Genomic DNA, 25,296 nt, shown 5'->3' with positions numbered 1-25,296 from the left:
CACCAGTATAGTGCTGTACAGTAGTAGCTACAGCCCAATTAGCTGTCTGGGCACCGTGACACCTGTGCGAGCGTCGCTGGCGCTGCCGCTGAATACATGCTGCTATACAGAGAATAACATCTCAGTCCATCAGTAGCCGCCAGTCGGGCCAGTGTGAGTGTGGCAGGTAGCCAATGGGAGGGCGGGAGGCCCCGGAAGCCACCGCTTATACACTGCCAGCAGAGAGTAGGAAGAGACTGCGGCGGCTGCAGCCTGGAACACAGAAGCAGCTGCACACAGGGAAAGCAGCCGGCTTATTCCGGGCCTCATTCTTCCTGCATCCAGAGGATGATCCCACATCCGGCTGCCTCCTCTCAGTTAGAGGGGAAGCTTCAGTGAGAGAGCATAGTGCATCAGCAGCAGTGTGTGAGTAACCCTCCTCCTCACTTCCATGTCCATCACTGGCCTGCTGTCACATCTTCTACACAATGTACTATGCCATATTCACTTGCTGCACATTAGTTCTATTAGTACATCCAGTCATACTCAGCATCCCTCACTACCATGTCACTGGGAGCCAGCAACTAAAAGAATGCAGACACCTTTTTTTCTTCCTTTAATTGGTCCTTTAATTGGTTTGCAAACACAACATGTTTATGTACAAATGTAATGACTTACTGCACTTATGCATATTTGTAAAAGAATTAGCTCAGTCATTGAAATAAATATTGGGTTTGCACCACATGCAGAATTGTCCTAGGAGCCTAATCGGATAAGCATTTCAGTATTTTGTGCTTCTGTTTTCCAGATTAATACAAACTGTATTTGCAGTTTATAGTATGATGGACATAACTAAGTAAAATAACTGTATACATAAAGATGCTATTCAGTAGTAATTCAAATATTTTCTATATGTTGCTGTATATTGTTATTCTGTGTGCATTTTAAGATGTTCAAAGCATTGGACAGAGACAAGTGGAGAGAGGTAAAGTACCAACCAATCAGCTCCTCACTGTGATGTTACAGGTTGTGTTTGAAAAATGTCAGGAGTTGTTTGGTTGGTACTTTATCTCTCTCCAAGGCTTGATACATCTCCCAAATAATATGTTGATATATGTTCATATGATGAAGATACAACAGTCATTTCATAGTTGCTAACATCCTAATTTTGAGGTACAGTACCAGAGTTTATAGATGCGTTCCTGGAAGTGATTCTGTTTTTCAATATTTGACCAGATCCATAATAAAATTCTTAATTTTCTGCATGTTCTATGGAGTTCTTACCATTTAGTCTTATTATTTGTTATTTATACATTAGAATTTATGGGAGAGGCACATTTAAGATGGAAAAAATGCATGTTATAAATATAATTCAACTCTGTAAACCTGCAATTATTTGGGATTGTGGTACTCCAAGGACTCCAGTATTACATGTCGTGTTCAGATGCAACAACGCCGTAAAAAAATTAGTCCCTGGTCATGATTTTAAATTGTTGCTCGCTATGAAATTTAGGGTACTGTTTTCTTCCTTGTTTTAAGAAGTTGCTATATTTGACCCTGCACATGTATACATTCAGTGTAAATTACTAATATATAATATTAGAAGACACTATACACTGAGACAATATCATCAACACAGACACACACACAGACACAGATATAGTTATAAAATTTAGAGCCGTATTCAATTTGAGCCGAGCCGCATTAAGTTAACGCGGCCCGGACTTGTATCACGCGCGTGCACGCTTTATCCCGTTTTCAATTTGAAAGTACGAGTAAATGGCCCCCGGCGATACTGTAACAAGCAGAAAGTACTGTCATTTTTGGAGAAATCAGCCTGTCACCCCCCAAATGATGCTCTGACATGGGGGTTCACTATGGTACCCCCCGATTTGGCTTGCTGAAGGTATTTGGTGTTTTTAAATGGGCTCAATAGCTGCTAAATAGCGTTTTTCTATACCTGATGCAGAATAGTATTTACTGTAGGAGTATTTTTCCAGAAAATAAGTTATCCCAGCAAATTTGGGGTACTTGAAAATGGAGGTCAGCATATTTAAAGTTGAAAAAGTGAAGTTGAAAAAATCGTGAAAAATCCACCTGCCGCAAACACCTGCAATCAAAAAAACACCTGGGGCATACTTGGGGACCCCCCAGAGTCAAGTTCGCTAGTTTTTAACTTTATACACCAACATTTTTTTTTTTGCCCCCTTTTTCAAAGTCAATTTTTGGAGTGTCCTTAAGTTTTTTTTTACACAGATTACCTTTGGGGGACTGTCTGAAGGGGGTTTCCAAACGGGGGTTTCCAAAACGTTGCACCCCAAAACCCCAATTCTGCACTTTTTTCCGTCTGCCATTCATAGGCGATACTTTACCGCTTATTACATTGCATTGACTTTCTGCCTAGGCGGAAAGTCTCAAATTGAATACGGGGTAAAACCAAAACAGTCGATAATGACGTAATCGGCGGTAACTTAACGCGGATCCAGACTAAACGCTTCAAATTGAATATGGGCCATTCTCTATTGGTGACATTTTTCTGTTTATCACTTTAAAAGTAATTAATACAGACTGATTATAGCAATGTTTTTCAAGAGGTTATGGGGTCTTTTCAGCATTGATTTTTTTAACAGAAAAAATACGGAAACTATGATTTCCGTATTTTTTATGTAACTCTCCTATTCAGTGATGGGATAATGGAGAAGATAACGCAATTATCTTCTCCATTGATTCCCATCTCGCTGAATCCCGCACTGTAGGGATCAGCCATTGATCTCTACAGTGCTTTAACACTTCTTACTATTCAGCAAAGCAAAGAGTGTTAAATCACTCGATAAATATTTCCTTTATATAACGCCATTTCAGAATGGCATTATATGCAGAAAATACTTAAATATCACGAAAACTGCAGGGACAGAGGGACATTTTTCCATAAGTCCCTGCAGCATCTGGAAAGCCCGCCCAGTCTCCGTCCCTGCTTCCTGGTGATCGGCGGCAGGTAAGTCACTTTAGAGCCTTTTAAACCTCCCAAAATTGAATGATATGTGTATACAGACTTTATACTAGCCTGTATACATGTATATTTATGTGCAATTATATTTAACATTTATATATACATTTTTAAATATAAAAGCACATAAATATACATATATACAGGCTAGTATAAAGCCTGTATACACATGTCAATCAGTTCGGACAGGCTGGAGCTGTACTTAGTCGTCAGCGGACACCGGGAATCCAGGACGGAGACTGTTCCTGAGCGCATGACTGAGCATGCGCAGAGGAACAAACGGAAGGGATTGTTTTCGGAAAACAATCCCTTCTGTGACATCGCGGGGACAGGGGAGTTTGACTGGGGCGGTACACCTGTCAAACCGTAACGCAGGTGTCCTAAGGCGAGCTCAGGGACGACAGAAACGTCCCGTTGAGCAGAAGGCGGTTGCGTGTTACCGCAACCGCTGTCCCTGAACAAAATATTGATGCATAGCTTACATATTTTATCATAATTGATAAAATCTTGTGACGATGTTGCCCGATAATATTCTGGGCAACATTATCACTGTTGCTGAATAGACCCCTGTGTCACAGTCCCCCATTTCTTACACATGTAGTATATGTCTACATTTTGTTATATTGGATTATGTAGAAGAGGGATTGTATTGAAAATAGTTTTATTCTGTGTGTATTACTATTCTACGAAGCTGCAGGGTTATGAAAACTTGCATGAGATTAAAATTACCTTTCAGGATCTGCAATTTCCAAATAAGATGTATTTTATGTGCACACAACAGTATAGTTCAAGTTTTGTGTAATCAAATAATTTTAACCTTTTGTTTCTATTTAATCCACAAAACCTATTTGTTGATCAAAAGTAATTCTGACATGTTCCTGGGTTTGGCTGAACTTTTGTACTTCCTTAAGAGTTATAGCCCTTTCACTTCGCTAAGGTGGGTCGCACCCGGGATTTGGGCATACCTTGATCCCGGGTGTGACCCGCCTGAGACCCCTTTCAGACTGGCGGCCCGACCCGGCACTAATGCCGGGTCGATGATATTACCGCCATCATTGCTGAGCCGGCGCTTGGAGATGATTTCATCTCCAAGCGCCACTCTCCCTATGCAGTGAATGGACCCAGGTCGCCTTGACCCGCGTTACCCGGTCACACCGCACCACAAGCCTCAACCCTGCTTGCTACCCGAGTTGAAATGCCGGGTTATTTCAACTGGTCCCTTTCACACTGCGCAGTAACCGGGGTTATTTGATAGCAGTGTGAAAGGGGCATAAGTCTGTTGGTAGTAATCAATCAATCAATCAATCAATCAATCAATATTCATATTTTATTCCTCGGTTTAAACAATGAATGGAAATATCTTATTGGTTAGTGTGTTACAACACTTTTTAACTTTTACTAAATACTCCCAATGTCTTTATCTTGCAGATATTTAGTAAATAAACAGATGTTTAGCAGTAATTGCTAATTTAACAATTCCAAACTAATACAAAAGTGGGGCGGTTACAATGGCCACACTTTGTTTTGTTTAGAGAACATATGTACAGGATTAAGTAATGTTAAAAACAGTGTAAGTTAATTTACCTATTTATATATTTTCGTCTCTGTATAGCTGGTGATAGACAGGCACACACACACATATATGTATATATATATATATATATATATTATATATGCTCACGCTCGCTGTTTTGTCCGAACATAAGGCTTGATCCAGAGTTGTACGCAAACCTTATGGTCTGCGTAGAACTCAGATGGTGGCCAATAGATCGTTAGTTTGAGTGACAGAATGAGCCGTTTGTGGGTGGTAACAGGGGAAGGTGCTTGTGAACGGGGGAGTGGAGATCCGAACGCAGGCGTGCCTGACTATGCGAGGGGAGTTTAATGGGAGTGCATAATTAACAAAGTAGTGTCATGGCACACGTGACATGGGTGGTTGCTACACTGACTGGATCGTAGTGCTTAAGAGATGGTATGGTCAGCCTTTAGCTCTGCGATCAGCTCCGATGGGTCCCGATGGTCTCGATTAATCCTTATATCCCCGGAGATGACGTGTGTTGCGATCGAGAAGGGGGCGTGTATTTATTCTTAGGACCGCTTCTTACCCTCGGTCGTTCAGCTAACGAACCCATCTTAGCCATGCAACTTATGATCGCTTCATTTGCATATCTGGCCCCTTTCCCCTACGACCGAGCAGCCGCAACGACCGACTCTGAATGAGGTCCTTTGTCCCCTGTTTTTCTGATGGAAGAAAATTTTACTTAATTACTTTTCTATACTTTCAATGCATTTACAGACAGTAAGCAACATACATTTACCAAGTTAACCATAACTAAACCAAACCTCTTACACAATATATTGTTTAATGAAGCCAGAACACAGACCCCACCCCTCTGTGTTTTACAACAATGTACATACAAGGAGAATTATTTATTTATTTTGGCTTACGACACGAGGCATAGCTGGATTCTATATTCAAGGGTTCAATGTATATTTGTGTCATAACCAAATAACCAAGTGCAGCACCTTATCATGCAGGTCTATATCACTTTTCCTCAGCATTTGGAACACTGCAGATGAAAAATACAAAAAACATAGGAGTCTATTTACTAAGCAGTGTCAGGAGACAGAGTGAAAAGTGATAAGGTGCCAGCCAGTCAGCTCCTACCTCCCATCTCACAAGCTGTGTTTGAAAAATGACAGTTGGGAGCTGATTGGCTGGCACCTTATCACTTTTCACTCTGTCTCCTAATGGAGCATACACACGGTCAGATTTGTCAGACTTGTCAGATTTGTCAGATGAACGATTGAACGATTTGAACGATTTTACCAAAGTTTTGAACGATTTGAACGATCAGAACGATTGAACGATTTTTGACTTCATTAAAATGAATGGAATCGTCCAAGTCTGACTGCAAACACATCAGATGTCAGAAATCGTTATCTGACCATCGGGAACGCGCATCGTTGATCGTCCATTGTTCAGGCATGTCAGATATGAACGATTTTCCTTCAGATATGAACGACTGAACGATTTTTAAATCGTTATCGTTCATATCTGAAGGAAAAATCTGACAGTGTGTATGCACCATTACACTGCTTAGTAAATAGACCCTATAGTTCTTAAAGTATATTTATCTTTTCCTGCCTTGAAGTAACTGGTGTGTAATTCCTGCAATATGCAAGAAAATATTCATCAGTCATTCCAAGTCTTATAACATACCACACCCGTTGCATTCATTCTGAATTGATCTAATCTGCAACTGACAGACGGGGATGAATCATCCCAGATCTACACTATTCTCGGTTGGATTTGGTACTATCAAATAATCAGAATGTCCCTATGTAAAAAAAAAAGATAATTAATAAACAGAGATGAGCTGGCTTGATTCCCTTTATGACAATTAAGGAATAAGATTACTATAGTAGAAGACCAAATTTCGCCATGGTAATCAGCAACTTTTTGTAAACCTATAATAATGTAAACAAAAAAAATAATGTAGACAGTATATATAGGTGTTATTCTACGTTCTGTAATAATTTATTGAAGAACGCACTTTGTACAAAACAAAGTTACATTGCATCCTTATAGGTTAAGTTGAAAGAGCAGTGTACTGAAATATTTGATATCATGTCACACTTATGATAATAATACATTTTCTACTTCAGGGTCCATAGGGTATCCACAGGATACCTTGGGGGTATAGGTGTGACGTCAGTCATCGGCACCAAAGAGTTAAGCTTTCAGCCTCCCAGGATGCACTAGGTCCCCCTCCTATACCCCGCACCCGAGCCAAGGCACCTCAGTTTAGTTTGGTGCCCGGCCGGAGTCGGGTGCACCTGTCGGAGTGGGGGCTAGAAGAGCCCCTGAAGCTTTCTTCTATGCAGCTGTGGCTGCACATCTGGATGTACAGCATGGACAGGCAGTCCTGACGTCCATGCTGTCTTCCCTACACCCCCGCCGGTACCAGAACGCCGGTACCGATCCGGGGATGCTGGTGAGCATCTGGGGTCACAGCTAGCGGTGACCCCAGATGTTCCGGACCATGGCCGGATTCAAGGGGGACAAAGGTAAGCAGCGGGGTCCCGCGGTGGGTCCCCGCTGATCACATGGTCCTGAGTCCCCAGGCCGGGGGCTCTCTGGGGACTGGCTGCAGCGTGGATCCAGGCGACCAACCTGCGCTTCCACTACCCCCTGGGACAGCGGACCGCAGCAGAGCGGTAGTGCTGCAGCGTCCCAGGGGTTAAATGCATGCCAGGGGAGCGCGCCTTCCCTGTCTCACAGCCGGCGCTTCCCCCGCTTCACACAGCCCTCTCTGCACGCTGCCGACTGGTCCTGTGGCAGCGCTCCTCCCCCAGGCCAGCCTCCTCTCTGCTCCTCGGCGGCCATCTTCCTCTGAACGCATGGTGAACGCTGCTGGAAGCCTGGATGGAAGCATCGTGGTCTGGGTCCCCCCGCATACCTGTCCTCCGATTTGGGTCAGGTCTGTGTATGCTGCGCTGTGTCCTACCAGGCCCTGTGTCTGCGTAGTTGATTGATCAGCGCTGTTAGTGCAGGAATTGATATTTCTTTGCATTGTATGTGACTGTGCTAGCGCTGCTGCCTGTAACTTTTCTTCTAAACTGTCAGCTTTATTACTATCCCTGTTCTTTCTGCTAAGCGGTGTGGTGCTGCAGGGTGGTCTCTCGCTTATTTGATATATAATTGTTGAGAGGGGTCACATACTTGGTGCCATCATGTCTGAAAGTGATTTTCCTCTCCGGCTACAGTGTACTACGTGTAAAGTACCGTTAGCGGAGGGGGAGGGTAGCGCGGAGGGCCTCTGCCGGCAGTGTTACGCTGGCGCGGCCTCTTACGGTTACAGCACCGGTACAGGAGCCGCCCTGGGCTTGTTTCGCTCAGGCGCTTACAACCTTAGTGGGCCAGTTAGCTCCGCAACCCGCGTTTAAACCGATGGGTTTGTCCCAGCAGTCAGTGGTGTCTTCACCCATGCAGGGTTTCCCACGACAATTGGTGGTACCCCACAGTCTCCCTATTTCCCGGCTCCCGGTTTCTCAGGAGCCGGCGTGGGTTAACTCCCTGACGAGTTCTGTACAGAACTTGTCGGATGTGTTGCAAGGGGAGTCTGTGATCCGGCCACATAAACGGCCGGTGGCGTCTCTGTCGGCTCCTTATGAGGATGACGAGGGGACGTCTGATGATGGGGAGATTCTGGATCCTTACGATCAGGAACCTCTCCATACTAAGGACGCTGACGCTAAGTCCAAGGTGTATATTCCTGGACTTATTCGGGCAGTCCGCACAGCCTTGGTGATTGAGGACGAAGTTCCCCCAGCGGCTAAATCTAAGTACGCCTTTTTTAAAGATGTGAAGGGCGATGCCACAGTCTTTCCTCTTTCAGGTCAGTTAGTGGACCATTTAGAGGAGGCGTGGAAACAGCCTGGCAAAAGATACCAGCTGCAGAGGCGCCTGGCGGTGGCTTATCCGTTCGCGGATAATTATTTTGCAAAGTGGGAATCTCCTCCACAGGTGGATTCTCACGTGACCCGTCTTGTCCGTAGTGCCACATTGCCGATGCCATCCCTGTCCTCCCTTAAGGATGCTACGGACCGCAAGGTGGAGATCTGCCTGAAGTCCGCTTATTCCCTTGCGGGGGGGCAGCACGACCGGCTATGGCCATTTGCTGGGTTGCTAGAGCGATGGAGCGCTGGGCGGATTCATTAGAGGCACCTTTTGAGTCCGACTGTCCGGCCGAACAGGCGGAGTTGATTGGTAATCTCCGTGATTCGGCCACTTATATCAACGAGGCGGCCTTAGACATTAGTACTCTAGTGTCTAGAATTTCTTCAGCAGCGGTGGCTGCTCGTCGCACCTTGTGGCTGCGATCCTGGAAGGCGGACGCAGATTCCAAAAGGGGTCTGGAGGCGTTGCCATTTACCGGAGAAGTTCTCTTCGGTCCAGATCTGGATAAGATTGTGGCCACACTGGCGGCAGCCAAATCGGCTTGTCTCCCGTCGGCCGCTGCTCCTTCTGGTTCTGGACCATCGTCCTTTCGGTCATCTAGGGCCCAGGGCAGGCCCAAACCACAGTCTTTTCCTCGACAGGCTGGCCCTAAGAAATCGGCCAAGCCCCGGAAGCAGGCATGGAGTACCAGACGTCCGGCCCCCAAGCCAGATGACAAGCCTGCGGCCTGACGGTCCGGGCCTCCCTTTGGGGGATCCCAAAGTGGGAGGCCGCCTGCTGCAGTTCGCCCAGTGTTGGTCGGTCACTACGACAGACACTTGGGTTCTCGAGGTGGTCTCCCAGGGGTACGCCCTCTCCTTCCGGCACAGACCCCCGGCTCGATTCTTCACCACGGGTCTACCATCAGACCGGAACAAGGCTACGGAGCTGCGGAAGGTATTGCACACTATGCGCCAGGCTGGAGTTATAGTGCCTGTTCCATTCTCCCAGAGGGGCCAGGGTTTCTATTCAAATCTTTTTTTGCTACAGAAACCCAATGGGTCGTATCGTCCGATTCTCAACCTCAAAGCTCTCAACAGGTCTTTGCGGGTACCGAAGTTTTGGATGGAGACCCTACGGTCCATCATTCTGGCGCTGGAACCTGGGGACTACATGGTGTCATTGGACATACAGGACGCTTACCTGCATGTCCCTATTCTTTTGCGCCATCAACAGTTCCTCAGGTTTGCAATCCGCAGCGACCACTTCCAGTTTCGGGCGTTACCTTTTGGCCTGGCGACAGCACCACGTGTGTTCACCAAGGTGATGGCAGTCATGGTGGCTTCTCTGCGGCTGCAGGGAGTCCGCATGTTGCCGTACTTGGACGACCTTTTATTGGTGGCAGGGCAGGATCTCCAGAGCTCCTTCTACGCCACTTGGACCTGACCATTGCGCTACTGCAACGGCACGGCTGGATAATCAACTGGCAGAAGTCCACTCTAATCCCGTCTCGGAGGATTCTGCACCTCGGAGTCTTATTGGACTCGGAACAGCAGAGGATCTTCGTGACGGAGGAAAAGATCCGTGCTTTACAATCGAGGGTGCGCAATTGTCTGCTCAGTCGCCGGGTGTCTCTACACTCGGCGATGAGGTTACTGGGCTCCATGGTGTCGGTGTTCGACATGGTGGAATATGCCCAGTTTCACTCCAGACCTCTGCAGCACCTGATTCTGTCCAAGTGGAACGGGCTGCCGCAGTCTCTGAAGTCCCAGACAATTGTCTGGTGGTTACAGACGACCCATCTCAGCGGGGGACGTCCGTTCTGGGTTCCAAATTGGGTCCTGTTGACAACGGACGCCAGTCTTCGGGACTGGGGAGCAGTTTCGGGTCCACACTTGTTCCAGGGCAGGTGGACGCCGACAGAAGCGGAGCTTCCAATCAATATCTTGGAACTCCGTGCGGTCTTCAATGCTCTCCAGCAGGCACATCGGGTTCTCCAGGGTCGTCCGGTACAGGTCCAGTCGGACAACGCTACCACCGTGGCCTACATAAACAGGCAAGGAGGAACCCGAAGTCGGGCGGCTCTCGTGAAGATCTCTCGGATCCTGGTATGGGCGGAGCGCAATCTTCCGGCCATATCAGCGGTCTTCATCCCGGGAGTGCTAAATTGGGAGGCGGACTTTCTAAGTCGCCAGGACGTTCATCCGGGGGAATGGTCCCTGCACCCGGACGTTTTTCAACTGCTGGTGGACAGATGGAGGTCTTCCAGAGATCGACCTCATGGCGTCCCGGCACAACAACAAGTTGCCGGTGTACGGGTCTCGCACAAGAGACGGAGGGGCATCTCTGGTGGATGCTCTGTCCGTCCGGTGGACGTTCCGATTCGCATACCTGTTCCCTCCGGTCTCCCTTCTTCCACGGGTAATCCGGAAATTCAAACAGGAAGGAGGGACGCTCCTGTTGATAGCTCCCGCGTGGCCCAGACGGCACTGGTTCTCAGACCTTCAGGGTCTGTCGTGGACAGTCCTCTGCGGTTGCCGCTACGACCCTACCTTCTGTCTCAGGGTCCTTGCCTTCACCCGGACCTGACTCGGCTGTCTTTGACGGCGTGGCTGTTGTTCCAGCTCTGTAGTGCGTACCATGTTGCGAGCTCGGAAACCGTCTTCCGCGAGGATATACCATCGCGTGTGGCATACGTTCTTCCAGTGGTGTCGACCGAGAGGTTATGCACCGCGGGAGTTTCGTCTGTCTCGGATTCTCGTCTTCCTACAAGCGGGACTAGATCATAGGCTTCACCTTGCTTCTTTGAAGGTACAGGTTTCGGCCCTGTCTGTCTGGTTTCACCGTAGGATTGCTACAATCCCGGATGTGCGCACCTTTATGCAAGGTGTTCTCCGCATTCAACCGCCTTTTGTTCCACCTGTGGCGCCTTGGGATTTGGCTGTGGTCCTGAGGGCTCTCCAAGGACCGCCGTTTGAACTACTGGGCTCAGTGGATCTTAAATGGCTAACAGCTAAGACTGTTTTCCTTCTGGCTATTGCTTCGGCCAGACGTGTTTCTGATTTAGGAGCTCTTTCTTGTAGACCCCCTTTCTTGGTTTTTCATGGGAACAGGGCAGTGCTCCGCACTCGGCCCGCGTTTCTTCCCAAAGTTGTTTCCCAGTTTCATATTAACGAGGAAATCGTTGTTCCGGCCTTTAACTCACCGTGTCCTTCCGTGGGTGAGGCCTCTTTGGATGTTGTGCGGGCCTTAAGGACTTATGTTGACCGCACTTCTTCGTTTAGGAAGTCGGGCGCTTTGTTTGTCCTCTATGGCTTCCGTAAAAAGGGTTGGCCTGCCTCAAAGCAAACTTTGGCAGCCTGGATCTGTATGGCTATTTCTGAAGCTTATCTTCATGAATGCCTACCGGTTCCTCCTTCTCTGAAGGCTCATTCCACTAGGTCTTTGGATCCTTTGTGGGCAGCTTGACGTGGTGCCTCTGCAGTCCAGATCTGCAAGGCTGCTACGTGGTCCTCTGTCCATACCTTCGTGAGGTATTACAGGTTTGACACCTTCGCCTCTCAGGATGCTTCCTTCGGGCGGCGGATTCTCCTTTCTGCACAGGAGCGTCCCCACCCTTAAAGGATACTGCTTTGGGACATCCCCAAGGTATCCTGTGGATACCCTATGGACCCTGAAGTAGAAAATATGAGATATGGTAAGAACTTACCCTTGTTATCTCTATTTCTACGAAGTCCATAGGGTTCCACAGGACTCCCGCCCTGTCGCACCTGTGCTGCAGATGGGCTTTGCTCTGGTCACCGGTTTTTCCGTCTCCCTCTGGTGAGAATGTGATTCTTGTATGTGTCCAGATCTTTTTTTCTCTCTCTTAATTCTCCTCCTCCGGCCTATGGCTTGATAACTAACTGAGGTGCCTTGGCTCGGGGGCGGGGTATAGGAGGGGGACCTATTGCATCCTGGGAGGCTGAAAGCTTAACTCTTTGGTGCCCTGCGACTGACGTCACACCTATACCCCCAAGGTATCCTGTGGAACCCTATGGACTTCGTAGAAATAGAGATAACAAGGGTAAGTTCTTACCATATCTCATATTTTTATTTAGTAGATTATTGTAAGGGACTGTATCATTTGTAATGTCATCGACTTTTGACATATTCTTGAGCCAGAACTATTTCTTTTTGAGAGAGTTGTTTATCACCCCCCTCTTGTCTCCTCCACTTGTTGTTCTCCCTTTTTTCTCTCATCAATCTGCCTTCCAACCCTCTGCTCCTTTCCCCCGCCTTTCCTGTTCCTCCACTCTCAGCCACCTCCCTCCCTCCCTCCCTCCCTCCCTCCCTCCCTCCCTCCCTCCCTCCCTCCCTCCCTCCCTCCCTCTATGGTCTTGTTATCCCACCACTAAGCCCTATGCCCTCCTGGTTATGCCTGTCACCTCCAGGGCTGCCAAGAGAAATTCTGGGCCCAGGCACAACAACAACCTGTGGGACCACAACATGTTGGGCATGGCTGCACCCATTTGTGGGTGGGTCTAGCATGTGAGATGCACCCACTGATAGGAGCATGGCATAGCACCCAGCAGCTGGGATTAAAGTAGTCACTACTGTATTAGGATGGCGGGACAGTCCCATAATAGCTGCATTTTTATCTGGATGTACTGTATTTAGATGCTACAATGTAACACACCATAATTAAAGTGCTACAACTTTATTTTGTACATCTCTCATGTAAATAACACATAATCAAAATCTATTTGTTGACATAGAGATAGATGAACGAAGGACTTAATTTTGACATAACATCAGGTCATCTTAAACACACACATTCCGCAGCACACACATCCTAACCCACTGCTCCATGCTCCTTTCTCACTATCTACCCCATCTGTGTCACCCCTGTCTGTCTGCCCCTCCCCTTTAGAATGTAAGCTCTCATGAGCAGGGCCCTCGTCCCTCATGTGCTTCTCCTCCCCCTACATATAGTATGATTTACTCCTAACTCCCCACAACGACACCTAACACTTGGTTGCTTATGTCCTGCTGCTTGTGTTATGCAGCTATGTCTATAAACCATGTCCTTGTCCTGCCTTGTATTGTAAGGCTAATAACTGTTTTTCTTGTGTGCTCATTTATGTACCATGTAAGGCGCTGCGGAACCTTTGTGGCGCCATATAAATAAAGGATAATAATAATAATAATCACTTGCTAAGCAAACATCACAGTTGATGTGTTCAATTGAAAACTGACCTGCAGAATGGAAAACAAAGTAGATTTCATAACTGGGCTATAGACACTCTCAATATAACCATAGCAACTGTTGAGTGAAATTAGAGAGCTCAGTGTCTGGAATTTGGGATCATAAGATGTTTGCAAATGAACTTAGCCTCTGATCTACACAAGTTAATTAATCAGAGTTCCAGCATTGTGCTATCATAATTATCATCCTTAGGCTTGCTTGACATATAAAATATTGAATGTATATATAGCACAAACAGGTAATCGGACAGAAAACAATGCTGATGCAGAGTGGAGTGTACATCTGTTTGTGGAGCGCATCTTGCGGTGTTGCACTATGCATGCTCCAGGAAGAAGCGTACACAATTATGGGCGATGAAGAGTCATAGCTATTTCAAATGCATCTCCATTTATGTGGCCAATTTAATAAGCCGCAAGTCATTGCGGATATACGCTGCCCTTAGGGTACTCATAGGGCTGCGAACAAAAATCCACAAGACTGGCGCAGAATCGGGCCACAAGGGGGTGAGTTGTGATGGCGGAGTTTCCAAGCCGTTACAACGTCAGCTTGTCCCCCATGTTTGAATTGACCGCTATGACTGAAAGAATATAACCAGGCTGGAACTGAGCATTCTCACAAAGGCAATGTTCAGTGTGGGTGTGTGGACACAACTGCGCGCTATATCAAGTTGGTGGTAAGAGTAAATAAGCCTGGTTGTAGACAGACAATTTACACTAAGGGCCGGATTCAATTAGGTGGGAAAAGTTGAGTCTGGCGAAAAGCGTTCACCTATGCGAACTTTTCACGCGTATCGCGCTATCCAATTGCTGGAGTTTTAAACCCCATATGCAGAGATCGCCGAAAAGTTTTCACCAGAGGCAGGTAAGAAAATGTGCAAAATCTCTATTTTTGGCTAAAATGTGGAGACTTGGTTCAGAACCCTTTGGACCCCCCCCCCACACTTCTAATGACTAATTAGGCACACAAAAAATTAGATCCCCTATATGTCATTTTTGGGGTGAAAATGTAAAAAGTGTAGAAAATGGGTTTAAAGTACTGGGTCAGATACTCTGGGGGGCTGTATAAATGGGACAGGTGTTCTTAGGATTGCAGGTGGCTGCAGCAGGTGTATTTTTTTAACAATTTAAAAGTGCACTTTATAGACACAAATATACTAGTACCCATTTTAATGTACCCCCACTTTAACTACAGCATTTATTTTACAAAAGAAATTGGTTTATATCGTGTTTCCACACTTATGCAAATATGCATATAACAGCCATTTGACTTAACTAAAGAACACAAAATACTTTTATTAGTGCTATTAATACACTTGTATAATGATTTCCAGTGTCAGTTAGGCTTTTTATGGGGTACAGACTGATTTCCCCAAAATGTGCTGAACTTTTCGCTAGTTGCGCCATGCACAATTATCGCACATATGCGTTTTCGCATGTTTCGCAATTGGATAAGGCAAAAAGCGGGAGCGTGCATTGAGAGAAAGTATGCGAAAAGTTTGCATCAAAACTGGCGAATGCGGCGATAACTTTGCCATGTGATCACTTTTCATCAATCACGACTTTTCGCACCTAATTGAATTCGGCCCTAAGTTAAGGCTGGTGCCAGTGCACATTGTTGATGGCCGCTATGAAACTCAGTGTATGGAGGGGGCGGTCTGATCACAAGGATGGACTTATACGTTTATTTGAGTGCATGCAATTATGATTCAACTCTGCAGTAGGAGCTATGAGCACATAAATAAAAATTCTCTACTATAATAATATTATTATTATTATTATTATTATTATTAATAATGAATTTCGCATTAGAAACTGTGGCTCACTGTGTCAGGCTTGCATTTCATTCCGACGAGAATGTAGCCTGAGTGGATTTCTAGAACAGGACCTTCCACACAGGACACAGGTCCTGAAGCTGCACAGATACAGTAGGTGTCCTCTTCAAGTACAGTGTCTGGTTTCTAAGTCGGGGCAAAGAAACACAGTGGAAAAACAAGACAAAGATTGGGGAGCCATTCAAATCAATATGACTTTCATTGTAAATCAGATGTAGAATCCTTTAGGCATAGTCCATATGTTTCGCACAATAATATTTTGTTCAGGTGGTGTTTTCAGGCTTTCACTTTCACATAGAAATGGACAGAAAGAAATAGCCAATCATGGTGCAGTATATCAAAACTTTTTTGTTAAGAGACACCATATGCTCTGCATGCAATACCACACTGCAAATGAGACACTCTTCATAGAGGGACAGAGAGAACAGATATAGTTTTTACAGTCTAAAGCTGGGTACACACTAAACAACGTGTGCATACAGCGATGCGACCGGTGACTCCCCCGCCGACGGGCCGACACATCAGGCAGCCGGTACAAACTAGACGATCCGGTGCCTGACCGCCCGATATGTCGGACCCAGGCGCATCCCGCTGCATCTAGGACCTACCTGACGATGTGGCTGACAACCACACGATGCGGCTGACGACCCCACGGGAGCGCTCACAGCACAACATAGTGCGTACACACTTGATGATTTGAACGTTTTGTCGTTCCGATGCGTTGGAATCGTGCAAAACACTCAAAACAATCGTCTAGTGTGTACGCACTTTAATGCACACTGAGCTGGATTCATTAAGGATCGATATTGTGATTACGCAAGCAGACAGCCGATTGATGCGTATGCATCGCAGTGCGTGAAGGCATCACTGCGATCACACTGCTATCATAGAGACCATGCAGAGTAATCACAGATTGATTGACTGGAAGTGAGAGTTTGGGGGTGGTGACGGGAGAGAGGTTGGAGAAACGCAAGCGTGCGTGTCCGTTTGAACGCCGTTGCATGGGTGTGCAGAAATTAGCCACTGCGTTGGCATACGCAGCTTGAGTGCTTAGTGCGTGCGACGAGGTTAGCAATTTCTGAGTAAGGTCAGACCTGTTGTAATTGTGCATGAGGGGCCGATGTTACCGATGTATACGCAGGACTGTGCGACGGCATTGCGATAGCATTCATTACCATATTTTTGCAGAGGGTGCGCAATAGCGATCCTTAGTGAATCAGGCCCACAATAAGCAGATTACCGCCTTTTTTCTTAATTTCTTATTTTTTTGCTTACGTTATAGCACAGGCGCAGTAGAGAACTGCAGGGAGCCCCCACCCTCTCTCCTCACAGCTCTCACTGGCTGCCTGGCTGTCACACAACCTCTTCCATGCTGATCTCTAGGAAGAGATGTAACTCTTACAACAGAAACATATATAAATTAAGGGTGCATGCTCATATAATGTTCTCCAGAGCACTGCCTATTAGCCCCTGTCCCATGGTTCCCACCAGTCTGCAGTGTAAACCTTTTCACCAGAAAAGACAAAAGTTATTCCTTGCCGGAGAGTCTAAAAAAAAATTGAAAATATTATGGAAAATGCTGCATGAGCTGCATTATTACCCTAATCCTTGTTGCTCAAGAAGAGAAATAGAGACAAGGGGAGTTAGTCATTGCAATCTCCTGTGCAGCATGAGAGCTCTCTGCGTGTCATGAGAGCTGCGGTGTTTGCAGATGGTCAGACTAACTGCATATGCAGCATGGCTTCCCGATGTGCATAGATGATATCGATGTTTACGCTATTGTACGTTGACGGACGGATATGAGAAGGCAGCAGTGGGCATCCCTATGCTCGGGTATGCTTTGGAATGCATTAGCATATTTTAGCAACTGTGATCCGTGAGAGAATGCAGTTGCGATTACATTACCTTCCGTCTCTGAATAAGGCTCTCTGGGCCTGATTCAGACCCGGTTGCAAGCGCTGAGTGCTCGCAACCGGGTCAATGTTTGCCCACTGGGCATGCGCACAACGGAGCCGGCTCCGTCGTGCGCATGCGCGAGACCCGGCTAGCGACGGGTGCTCCATCGCTCCGGGTCTCGCACCAAAGAGGGCGAGCTGTCGATAGTGAGTGACAGCTCGTCCCGTTTGGTGGGCGGGCCGTGGGGGTGGCTGGCCAAACGGAGGCGTTCATGACGGAACGCTTGCCGCTTGGGGGCGGCCCCACTGACATCACTTGTGTTACTCTGTTAAGAGCCGAAAGCTCTCTGGGGCTTGCGGCCACGAGACCCTACCACAAGGGTCTCGTCACAAGCCCGATGGTCGCGATGGTCTTGACCATCGCGACCATCAACCTGGCCGCTCGCTATAGCCGTGGGTGGCCACCCACCGCTATGCGAATGGCCAGGAGGCCGCTCCAAAAAACAAACAAACACGCCCTGATTCAGAGCGAGTGCTCTTTCAGAGTGTCTGTCTCTGAATCAGGCCCTCTGTGTGTAGTTACCACTGAGACAAGTCAATATTATTAACCATATATAGGGGAGCCACAAAGGTTTAGGCTTTATTCATGTAATATGAGAATAGTGATTGCTTTAGCTCAGTGATTCCCAAACTGGGTGCCATGGGTTGGAGGACCAAAATGAAATAAAATTATTTATGGTCCATTTGATAGGTAAAACCAGTGCTGGCAGCTGCCAATCATAAAATATGTGGAAAAACAGAAGCACCATCCTGTCCACCACCACATAGCTGACCCTAAAGTGACAGATCACGAGGCGCTATTCAATTGATGTCCATTTTCACGCTGATCGTGCTCATAGTGGTCGGGTTTAGCTGCGTAAAACAGCTACCCCCGACCAAAGTGCTAGGCACGATCGCGAAAAGTGCCATTTGGGCACCCAAACAGGTCACTTTTCGCCCATTTCAGCTCGCACCCTCCTGGGGCTGCGAGCTGAAATGGTGTGGTGGCAGCTGATCGCCCCCGACAGGAGCAACAATTGAATAGCTCCTGTCGGGCGCGTAGGGTGGGCGATACAATTGAATACCGCCCTTAGAGAGATGAGCACAATTTACTTAATTTATTATTTTTTTCTGAATTTCTCAATAAGAAACTTTGAGCCTAGGGGCTCCATGAAACAAATGCAGATACTATAGGGCAGGGGCGTCACCGTGTCTGGTGACACTGGTGCGCACTATATATGCCCCCCCAAAGGGGACATGGCCTAAAATAAAGGGGCGTGGCAATGAGGGAAATCCAGGTCACATCACCCGGTTCCTGTCACTAAGGAGGAGCCAGCATTTTGGTGTCACCACCCCCAAAGGTGACACTCGGGTGCGGCCCACACCCCCCCAAAGCTCTTCCAATGCTTTAGCGGTTACCAAAACTTTCAACAACGTAAGATGTCAGTTTTTGACCTAATTGTAATAAAAAATACTGATCTTTGTTAAGAAATGCCATGTAAGTGCAAAACCAGTTATGTCTCTGCATATGTGGGCCAGCAAATTGCTGCAACAATGGAGGCGTCTTGGAGGACTACTGTAAGTGGCAGGTTGTAATAAGGGTCTTTGGTAAGTGAATTGTATATTTATATTTATATACAGAGATACAGAGATGTATGATGTACTCTACAGAACACCAGACACCAGTGCTATGTATGGTAGTTAATTAGTTAATAGAGGCATTAGAAAATGATTAGGGGACAAAATCAGTCAGGCTGCTGCATTGAAGATAGACTGATACTGTCCATATTTGACTCATGGAAGGTCACATAGCAGAGGGGTCCAATAATTGACTTGGTAAATTAATATTTATTTAACTTTGTTTGGCAATAACCTATTATTCACCATGCAGGAAAATGAAAGCGTTAATTTGTCCACATGCATAATATTAACTTGAGATCCAATCATGTGCAACAAAGTTTTGCAATATAACGCAAGGGATTATTCAGACATTTAATTATTAAGTGTTATTCGTTTGAATCCCCACTTGGAAAAATTCAGCAATCTTATTTAAGAAATTCTGCAAATACTGAAAATTTCCAAATCATAGAATTGTTCTTCTTAAAATATATATATTGTATCTCAAATATATATCCTATGTATTTTGCCATATTATATACATGACATACCTCTTTGACTGACAGGACCCTATGTATTTGGAAGCTTGATGTAGATAGAATTGAACTTACACATAATATGATTCTGTTTTGCTTCATATAGCAGTAAGCAAACAACACAAGTTCCAGTAGAACCTTGTTCACCCAAGACTCCGTCTTGGGTGAATTCTGGGGGGGCGAGAGGCAAGTCTGGCTGGACTTGGGTGGGCATTCCAGTGGTTTGGAGCGGCGCAAGAGGAAAGAACTAATCGGGGAGCAGTAGATGAAAGTGTCATTGTGTTTTTGTTTCGGTGTATGCCTCTGTGTGTGTCAAATTCCTAGTAACTTTTAGTAGCCTTGTCGTTTACAGTAGGGGTACATTATCTCCCTTTACTAAATATTTTTATTAATTGTGGTGAAGGTGAAGCTTACCTAATGTCCAAATCATATGCAATGGTGAGGTGTTTACCTTCATTTATTCTGGAGAAGTATCCTAGATGTTTCCTAGAGAAAAGCATAACATGAGCATTGCCTTGTACAGAGATGTGGTGGCATTAGTAATACTGGATAGTGGCGTATACCTGGAAGGCATAATTAGCCAATGTGGAAGGCATAATTAATATTCTTTGTTCTCCTTGCGCTGTTACTTAATCTCTGACCCTTTTTTACATGACATAAATAATGTATTAAAGATAGTGTTAATAAAGTACTGTATTTAGTAATAAAATAATTACAAGGATGGACTGTTTTAAACACTTGGAAGAAATCATCTGGGTTCTATTGACCAGAGTTTTTGCCTACACACTCACAAGCCAAACCTTTGCATGAGATTAAAGCATCTTCATGAAGGACATAATTAAAAAAAAATGTTGATTAGCAGCATGTAATCATTAATGAGAAACTGACAATTGAAATCAGAAATGTTTACCAAGTATCAGATTTATATATTAATAAGTACTCTTCTACATTTAGAGAACTTCATTATCCTCTGGAGCTTGCGATCCATTCTTCGTGCAACGTGGACTTTGTAGTGATCCAGGCAAATGATTGTGCTGCAACATGCCAGGCCACCATCTCACCCTGAGCAGTCTGCTTTTCCATCGCCCATTGGAATGGGCAAAAAGCAAATAGTAATTCCTGTGCAGCCTCACTCACATACAAAATTAGCCCTTGCATCCCAAGCAACTTCCCCGGATGTCACACAGGATGAAACTGTGGATCAAGATCCGTCCTTGGAAGATCTGTGTAAACCTCTTTCTTGTAAGCTGTGTAATGTCACCCTAAATTCTGCGCAGCAAGCTCAGGCACACTATCAGGTAAGGATGCTGTGTTTGTTTACTTTACATGTTCTTGCTTCCTTCCAAAGATAACACCAGAAGATGCAGATATGTGCAGCGCATGCCATATGTATAGTATGCCTGCACACCAGTTGGGAATTGTGGCATTTCGTGATCACCCGGTGACAGCTGTCACACAGACAGCTTCCGAATACCACCCAATCACTATCCTGGAAACTGGTCTCGGGTCACCAGTTTCCACTGAGCCTGACCAGAGTTTTACCCGCTAAAAACCCTGCTTGATACTCGGGAAGAAATCCCGGGTCAATCGAGCCTTTTCCACTGAGCCACTACCCGGGTTGACACGGCAATATTTTGGCCAGTGAAAAAGGGGTATAATAAACACTACAAAAATATTTCTCCTACATCCACTAGGGGACACTGGAGCTCAAGACAGTGGTAGAGTAGAGCCTGGCACTTTAAATAATTTAGAAGTGTGACTGGCTCCTCCCCTTCTATGCCCCATCAGCTCCAGTTTACAAATTGTGCCCGAGAGAACCGGTGCACAGTGGGCTTTCTCCAGCCCGTTAGTATTTTATTTGCTTAAAATTAATTTTCGAATCCTTTTTCACTGTGAGGACAGGCAGACTGATGACTGCTGCAGCCCGCCTGCTACGTGGGAGCCACCCGAAAGGCACCTCCACGGCTACTGCTGCCTGTGTCCAGTACCCTGAGGGGGCGCCCCTGCATTGAGACACCTGTCTCTGTGAGGCCCGCCACAGCTGGAAACAGTTTGTGTCCGGGTTCCTCATCTGCCCCCCCGAGCCCAGCATCCCAGAAGTGTAAGTATAACCAACGCTCCTGAGTAGCAGGAGCGGTGGACAAAGATTAGGCTCTGTGACAGTGGCTGTATGCAACTGTCACACAAAAATGACCACAGCTACATTCTCCCTCCTTCCACCCGATCGTAAGGGATGGAAGAGAGCAGGCTTATTTACAGTCAGTAAGTGACTGTTAAAGTGGTAGCTGGATTTACTGTCATGTCATATTTATAACGGTCCCCACTGTCCGCTACCCCCGCAGTTGGCACACGCTGGGGGTTAGTTCTTTCACCGCTGTAGCAGGTATTGGGGAGGCTTATATTAAACAGTCTATCACACACACATAGGGTGCCCATCCACGATTAAGTTGAGCGATTGAACGAGAACGATTGGTCAATCGTTCACAAATCGATTGCAAATCGTTTACAAAGATTTCTAAAACAAACAGCGATGCGCGTGTCCGCTGGTCGTTTAGACATCTATCATCGTGCAAACATGCTGGTCAACCTGACGATAACGTCAGGTTGAGCATGTTTGCAGGTGATTGATGAGCCTGCACTGAACGACTGCTCGTTCAGTGCAGGCTCATCACAGACTGACAACAACTGCATGATTACAGGAAAAGGGGAAGAGGATTGATTGCACAGGAAAACAGTTAATTCTAACGATCTATAGATTTATTGGATACACGTATCTAGGTATATTTCAAAAACTGGAGGTGCATCCCAGGAGTAAATATTATCAAGGTTTAGAAGAGGAGAGAAAAGAAAAAGAAAAGACTCCTATCAGGGCACACTCCTGTGCTGTATTGATGGCTACAAAATTAGTATAGGAGAAATAGGACAAACTGATTACATCTAAGTGAGATCATGATCATATGTGAAATTTACATTAATGTCTCAATTAGCAGACAGACCACCATATATTTACCCATTTAATATATCTGAAATAGATGTATTGATGTTGATATTAAAACTAAAGTTTATTAAATTCTTAAAATGAAACATAGACACTCAAAACCAACTTATTATACAAAGACAGAATAGACAAATAAGAACATTAATAGTGTATGATACACTATATCTATTAACAGTGATCAACTATATCCAGGTCTATTTGACAGTACTGGAAGTATAGTTATAAATATTTGCTAATGATATACACAACTGAAATCGACAATTCATCGAAATGCCACCCTAAATAGTACACATGCGATAATTCACTAATCACAGAAACCATGCATATGGTGCTGGGGGTATAGTTATAAATATATGCACAATTGAAATAGATAATTCATCAAAGTACCACCCTACCTAGTACACATATTAAGATGCAATATTTCAATGATCACAGGAAACATACATATGGTATGTCTAGTGAAAGTAGTCCCTCAGTAATCCACCGGAACCAGTGAAAAAATAATACATAAGATGAGCCCACCACAGCCTTCTAATGTGATATTAGTTAATAAAGGTGTAATGTACTGTTATCTAGGGTAGGATATTCTAAGGTTGAGTGGATCCACCTGTATATTTAGATATACAAATAACATATAAATATAAAAAACATGTATCACAATTGACATACAAATACAAAACTAAAGGCGAAATAATAAACAAATACATACAACATGCAAAAGGTATAATGATACCACAATATTAAAATGCTGAACACCACGGATACCACCTATATATATAATATGGAGGTTATTAGAGGCGTCCCTCTATTCCGATCTGGGAGAGTACATATGGTACTAAATATTTTTCTAATATAGATACAGGTATAGAGTGGTGTGCTTATATGCCCAGGATCTGCTGTTGCCTGTCTTAGATATTAGAGGACAGGGAATGAGAGTCCCAGGAACTGGCACCAGAAATTAGAAAGCTGCTTCTGCTGTTACAGCCCAGTCTCACCAGTATCCCTGTTGCCGTGCAGCAGCGCAGGGAATCCAGGCAGCTGGCTATAATGAGAGAGCAGGAAAAAGTAGAAGGAAGAAAGTACCTGCCAATATTGTCTCCCTTCTGTATGATCGTCCGTGGTGCAGGGGTCCAGAGTGCGCACTGTGGAGCCCACCAGCAGGCTGTCTGACACGTGTTTTGCCGGGGCTTTATCCTTTGATATCCTTTTTTTATTTGAAACACAATAGGAGAGATGTGGGCTTCCTCTCCTATGCTAATTGTACCCCGCATGTGTTTGCAGTACATTATGCCCTTCCCCCATGTACAGAAAACTATTTTTTTTTCATAGGTCTGTGTTGTTTGTCCAGTGATCACCAAACAGTTTCTGCTAAGAGGCCACATCATTTAAAATAAGGGACTCTCCTATTTGATATGTGGGTGCTCACACCTTTTACATGTTCAAAATAAAAGAAGGGTGTGATAGGGCAAGGGCTTAATGTCTGGTGACATTAGCTTTTATGTGGGCACACTGTTTGAGAGGGGACTCCCTGCCTTTCTAGGTGGTGGGGTTGGAGAGATAGAGGCCCTTGTCCCTCTCCTGAGACTTTTAATTTGGCCTGTTAGCTATCTGGAGTCCCCACCACTCTGTAAATGGGTGGGGGGATAGGTAAAACCTTTTTCTTTTCTTTAGCCCTTTGCTGCAGAGGACGAGTGGAGTTTGTCCTCCAGTCTGTTTGTGTATCTGGAGGACAAGCCCCACGTGTTCTCCACAACAAAGGGGTTAAGGGATGTAGACAATTCTTAATAAATCTTAATTATATTTTGTACTAATTAAAGAACTAGTATGTTATCTATAACTCTTGTATTTAACACTTTACTATAAAATTAAATTAACACTACAGTAGTATTTTAACTGATGGACAAATGGATTATCTTCAAGCCCCTTATGCCGATATGTTTATATTTTATATATAAAATGCCAAGTAAGATGAGCATTTATTGATATTTTTATTATCAACACTATACTTTTTAGGGCAAAAATCACAGCAAGAAATTACGCAATTACCGTGCATCAAGTAGTTGTCCTGCTTCATCACGATTGAGCCATTCTATAGAGACTGTATCACCTGGATCTGCTTCACCAAATGTAAGTGATTGGCTAAGAAGTTTCATCCACTGAACAGTGATTACCATAAAACGTATTACATATATGTACACAGATCACCCAGTGATTACCATAAAACTCATTACATATATGTGCACAGATCACCCAGTGATTACAATAAAACACCTTACATAGTTTGGGCACAGATCACCCAGTGATTACCAAAAAACTCATTACAAATATATGCACTGATCACCCAGTGAAATATTTAGTATTGTTACAAATCAAATGAAACTATAAATGAAACAGTAACAAAGTCTAGTATAGATAATAAATTACTAGAGTCTGGCACTCCTGCAGTCCATTTTTATTTGCATAAATGTGCCTATTCTTCTACCTTTTGCATACACCGGTGCACACCGATATTGAATTTTTTGTGATTGCCCCTCAGCATCTAAAATCTTGTGCAGGATTTTAGGTCCCGTTGGAAATCGTCATGATAGAAAGAACAAACACATCATTTTTATTTTTTATTTTTTTTTACTCCTCATTTATATATTAAATGAATCGTGAAAATGAGGAGACAGGACTTTATTTGTTTAATGTATCACTTATGTG

At 45.1% G+C, this 25,296-nt stretch overlaps 1 protein-coding gene across 1 annotated transcript in view; it reads left to right on the top strand.

Annotated features, from left to right (window-relative positions):
• The first annotated feature begins 232 nt into the window (after positions 1–232).
• Positions 233–25,296, top strand: part of ZMAT3 (zinc finger matrin-type 3) — a 42,175-nt gene continuing 17,111 nt past the window's right edge. Inside the window, exons 1-3 of the mRNA XM_088452426.1 lie at positions 233–405; positions 20,550–20,893; positions 24,607–24,720. Of these exons, the coding sequence (XP_088308552.1) occupies positions 20,621–20,893; positions 24,607–24,720 (387 nt within the window). The 5' untranslated portion in view covers positions 233–405; positions 20,550–20,620. The remainder of the gene's footprint in view (positions 406–20,549; positions 20,894–24,606; positions 24,721–25,296) is intronic.

Source organism: Taudactylus pleione, unplaced genomic scaffold (genome assembly GCF_031769625.1).
Source record: "Taudactylus pleione unplaced genomic scaffold, aTauple2 ptg000037l, whole genome shotgun sequence".
Lineage (NCBI taxonomy): Eukaryota > Metazoa > Chordata > Amphibia > Anura > Myobatrachidae > Taudactylus > Taudactylus pleione.
This window is presented reverse-complemented; position numbering and strand designations above follow the sequence as displayed.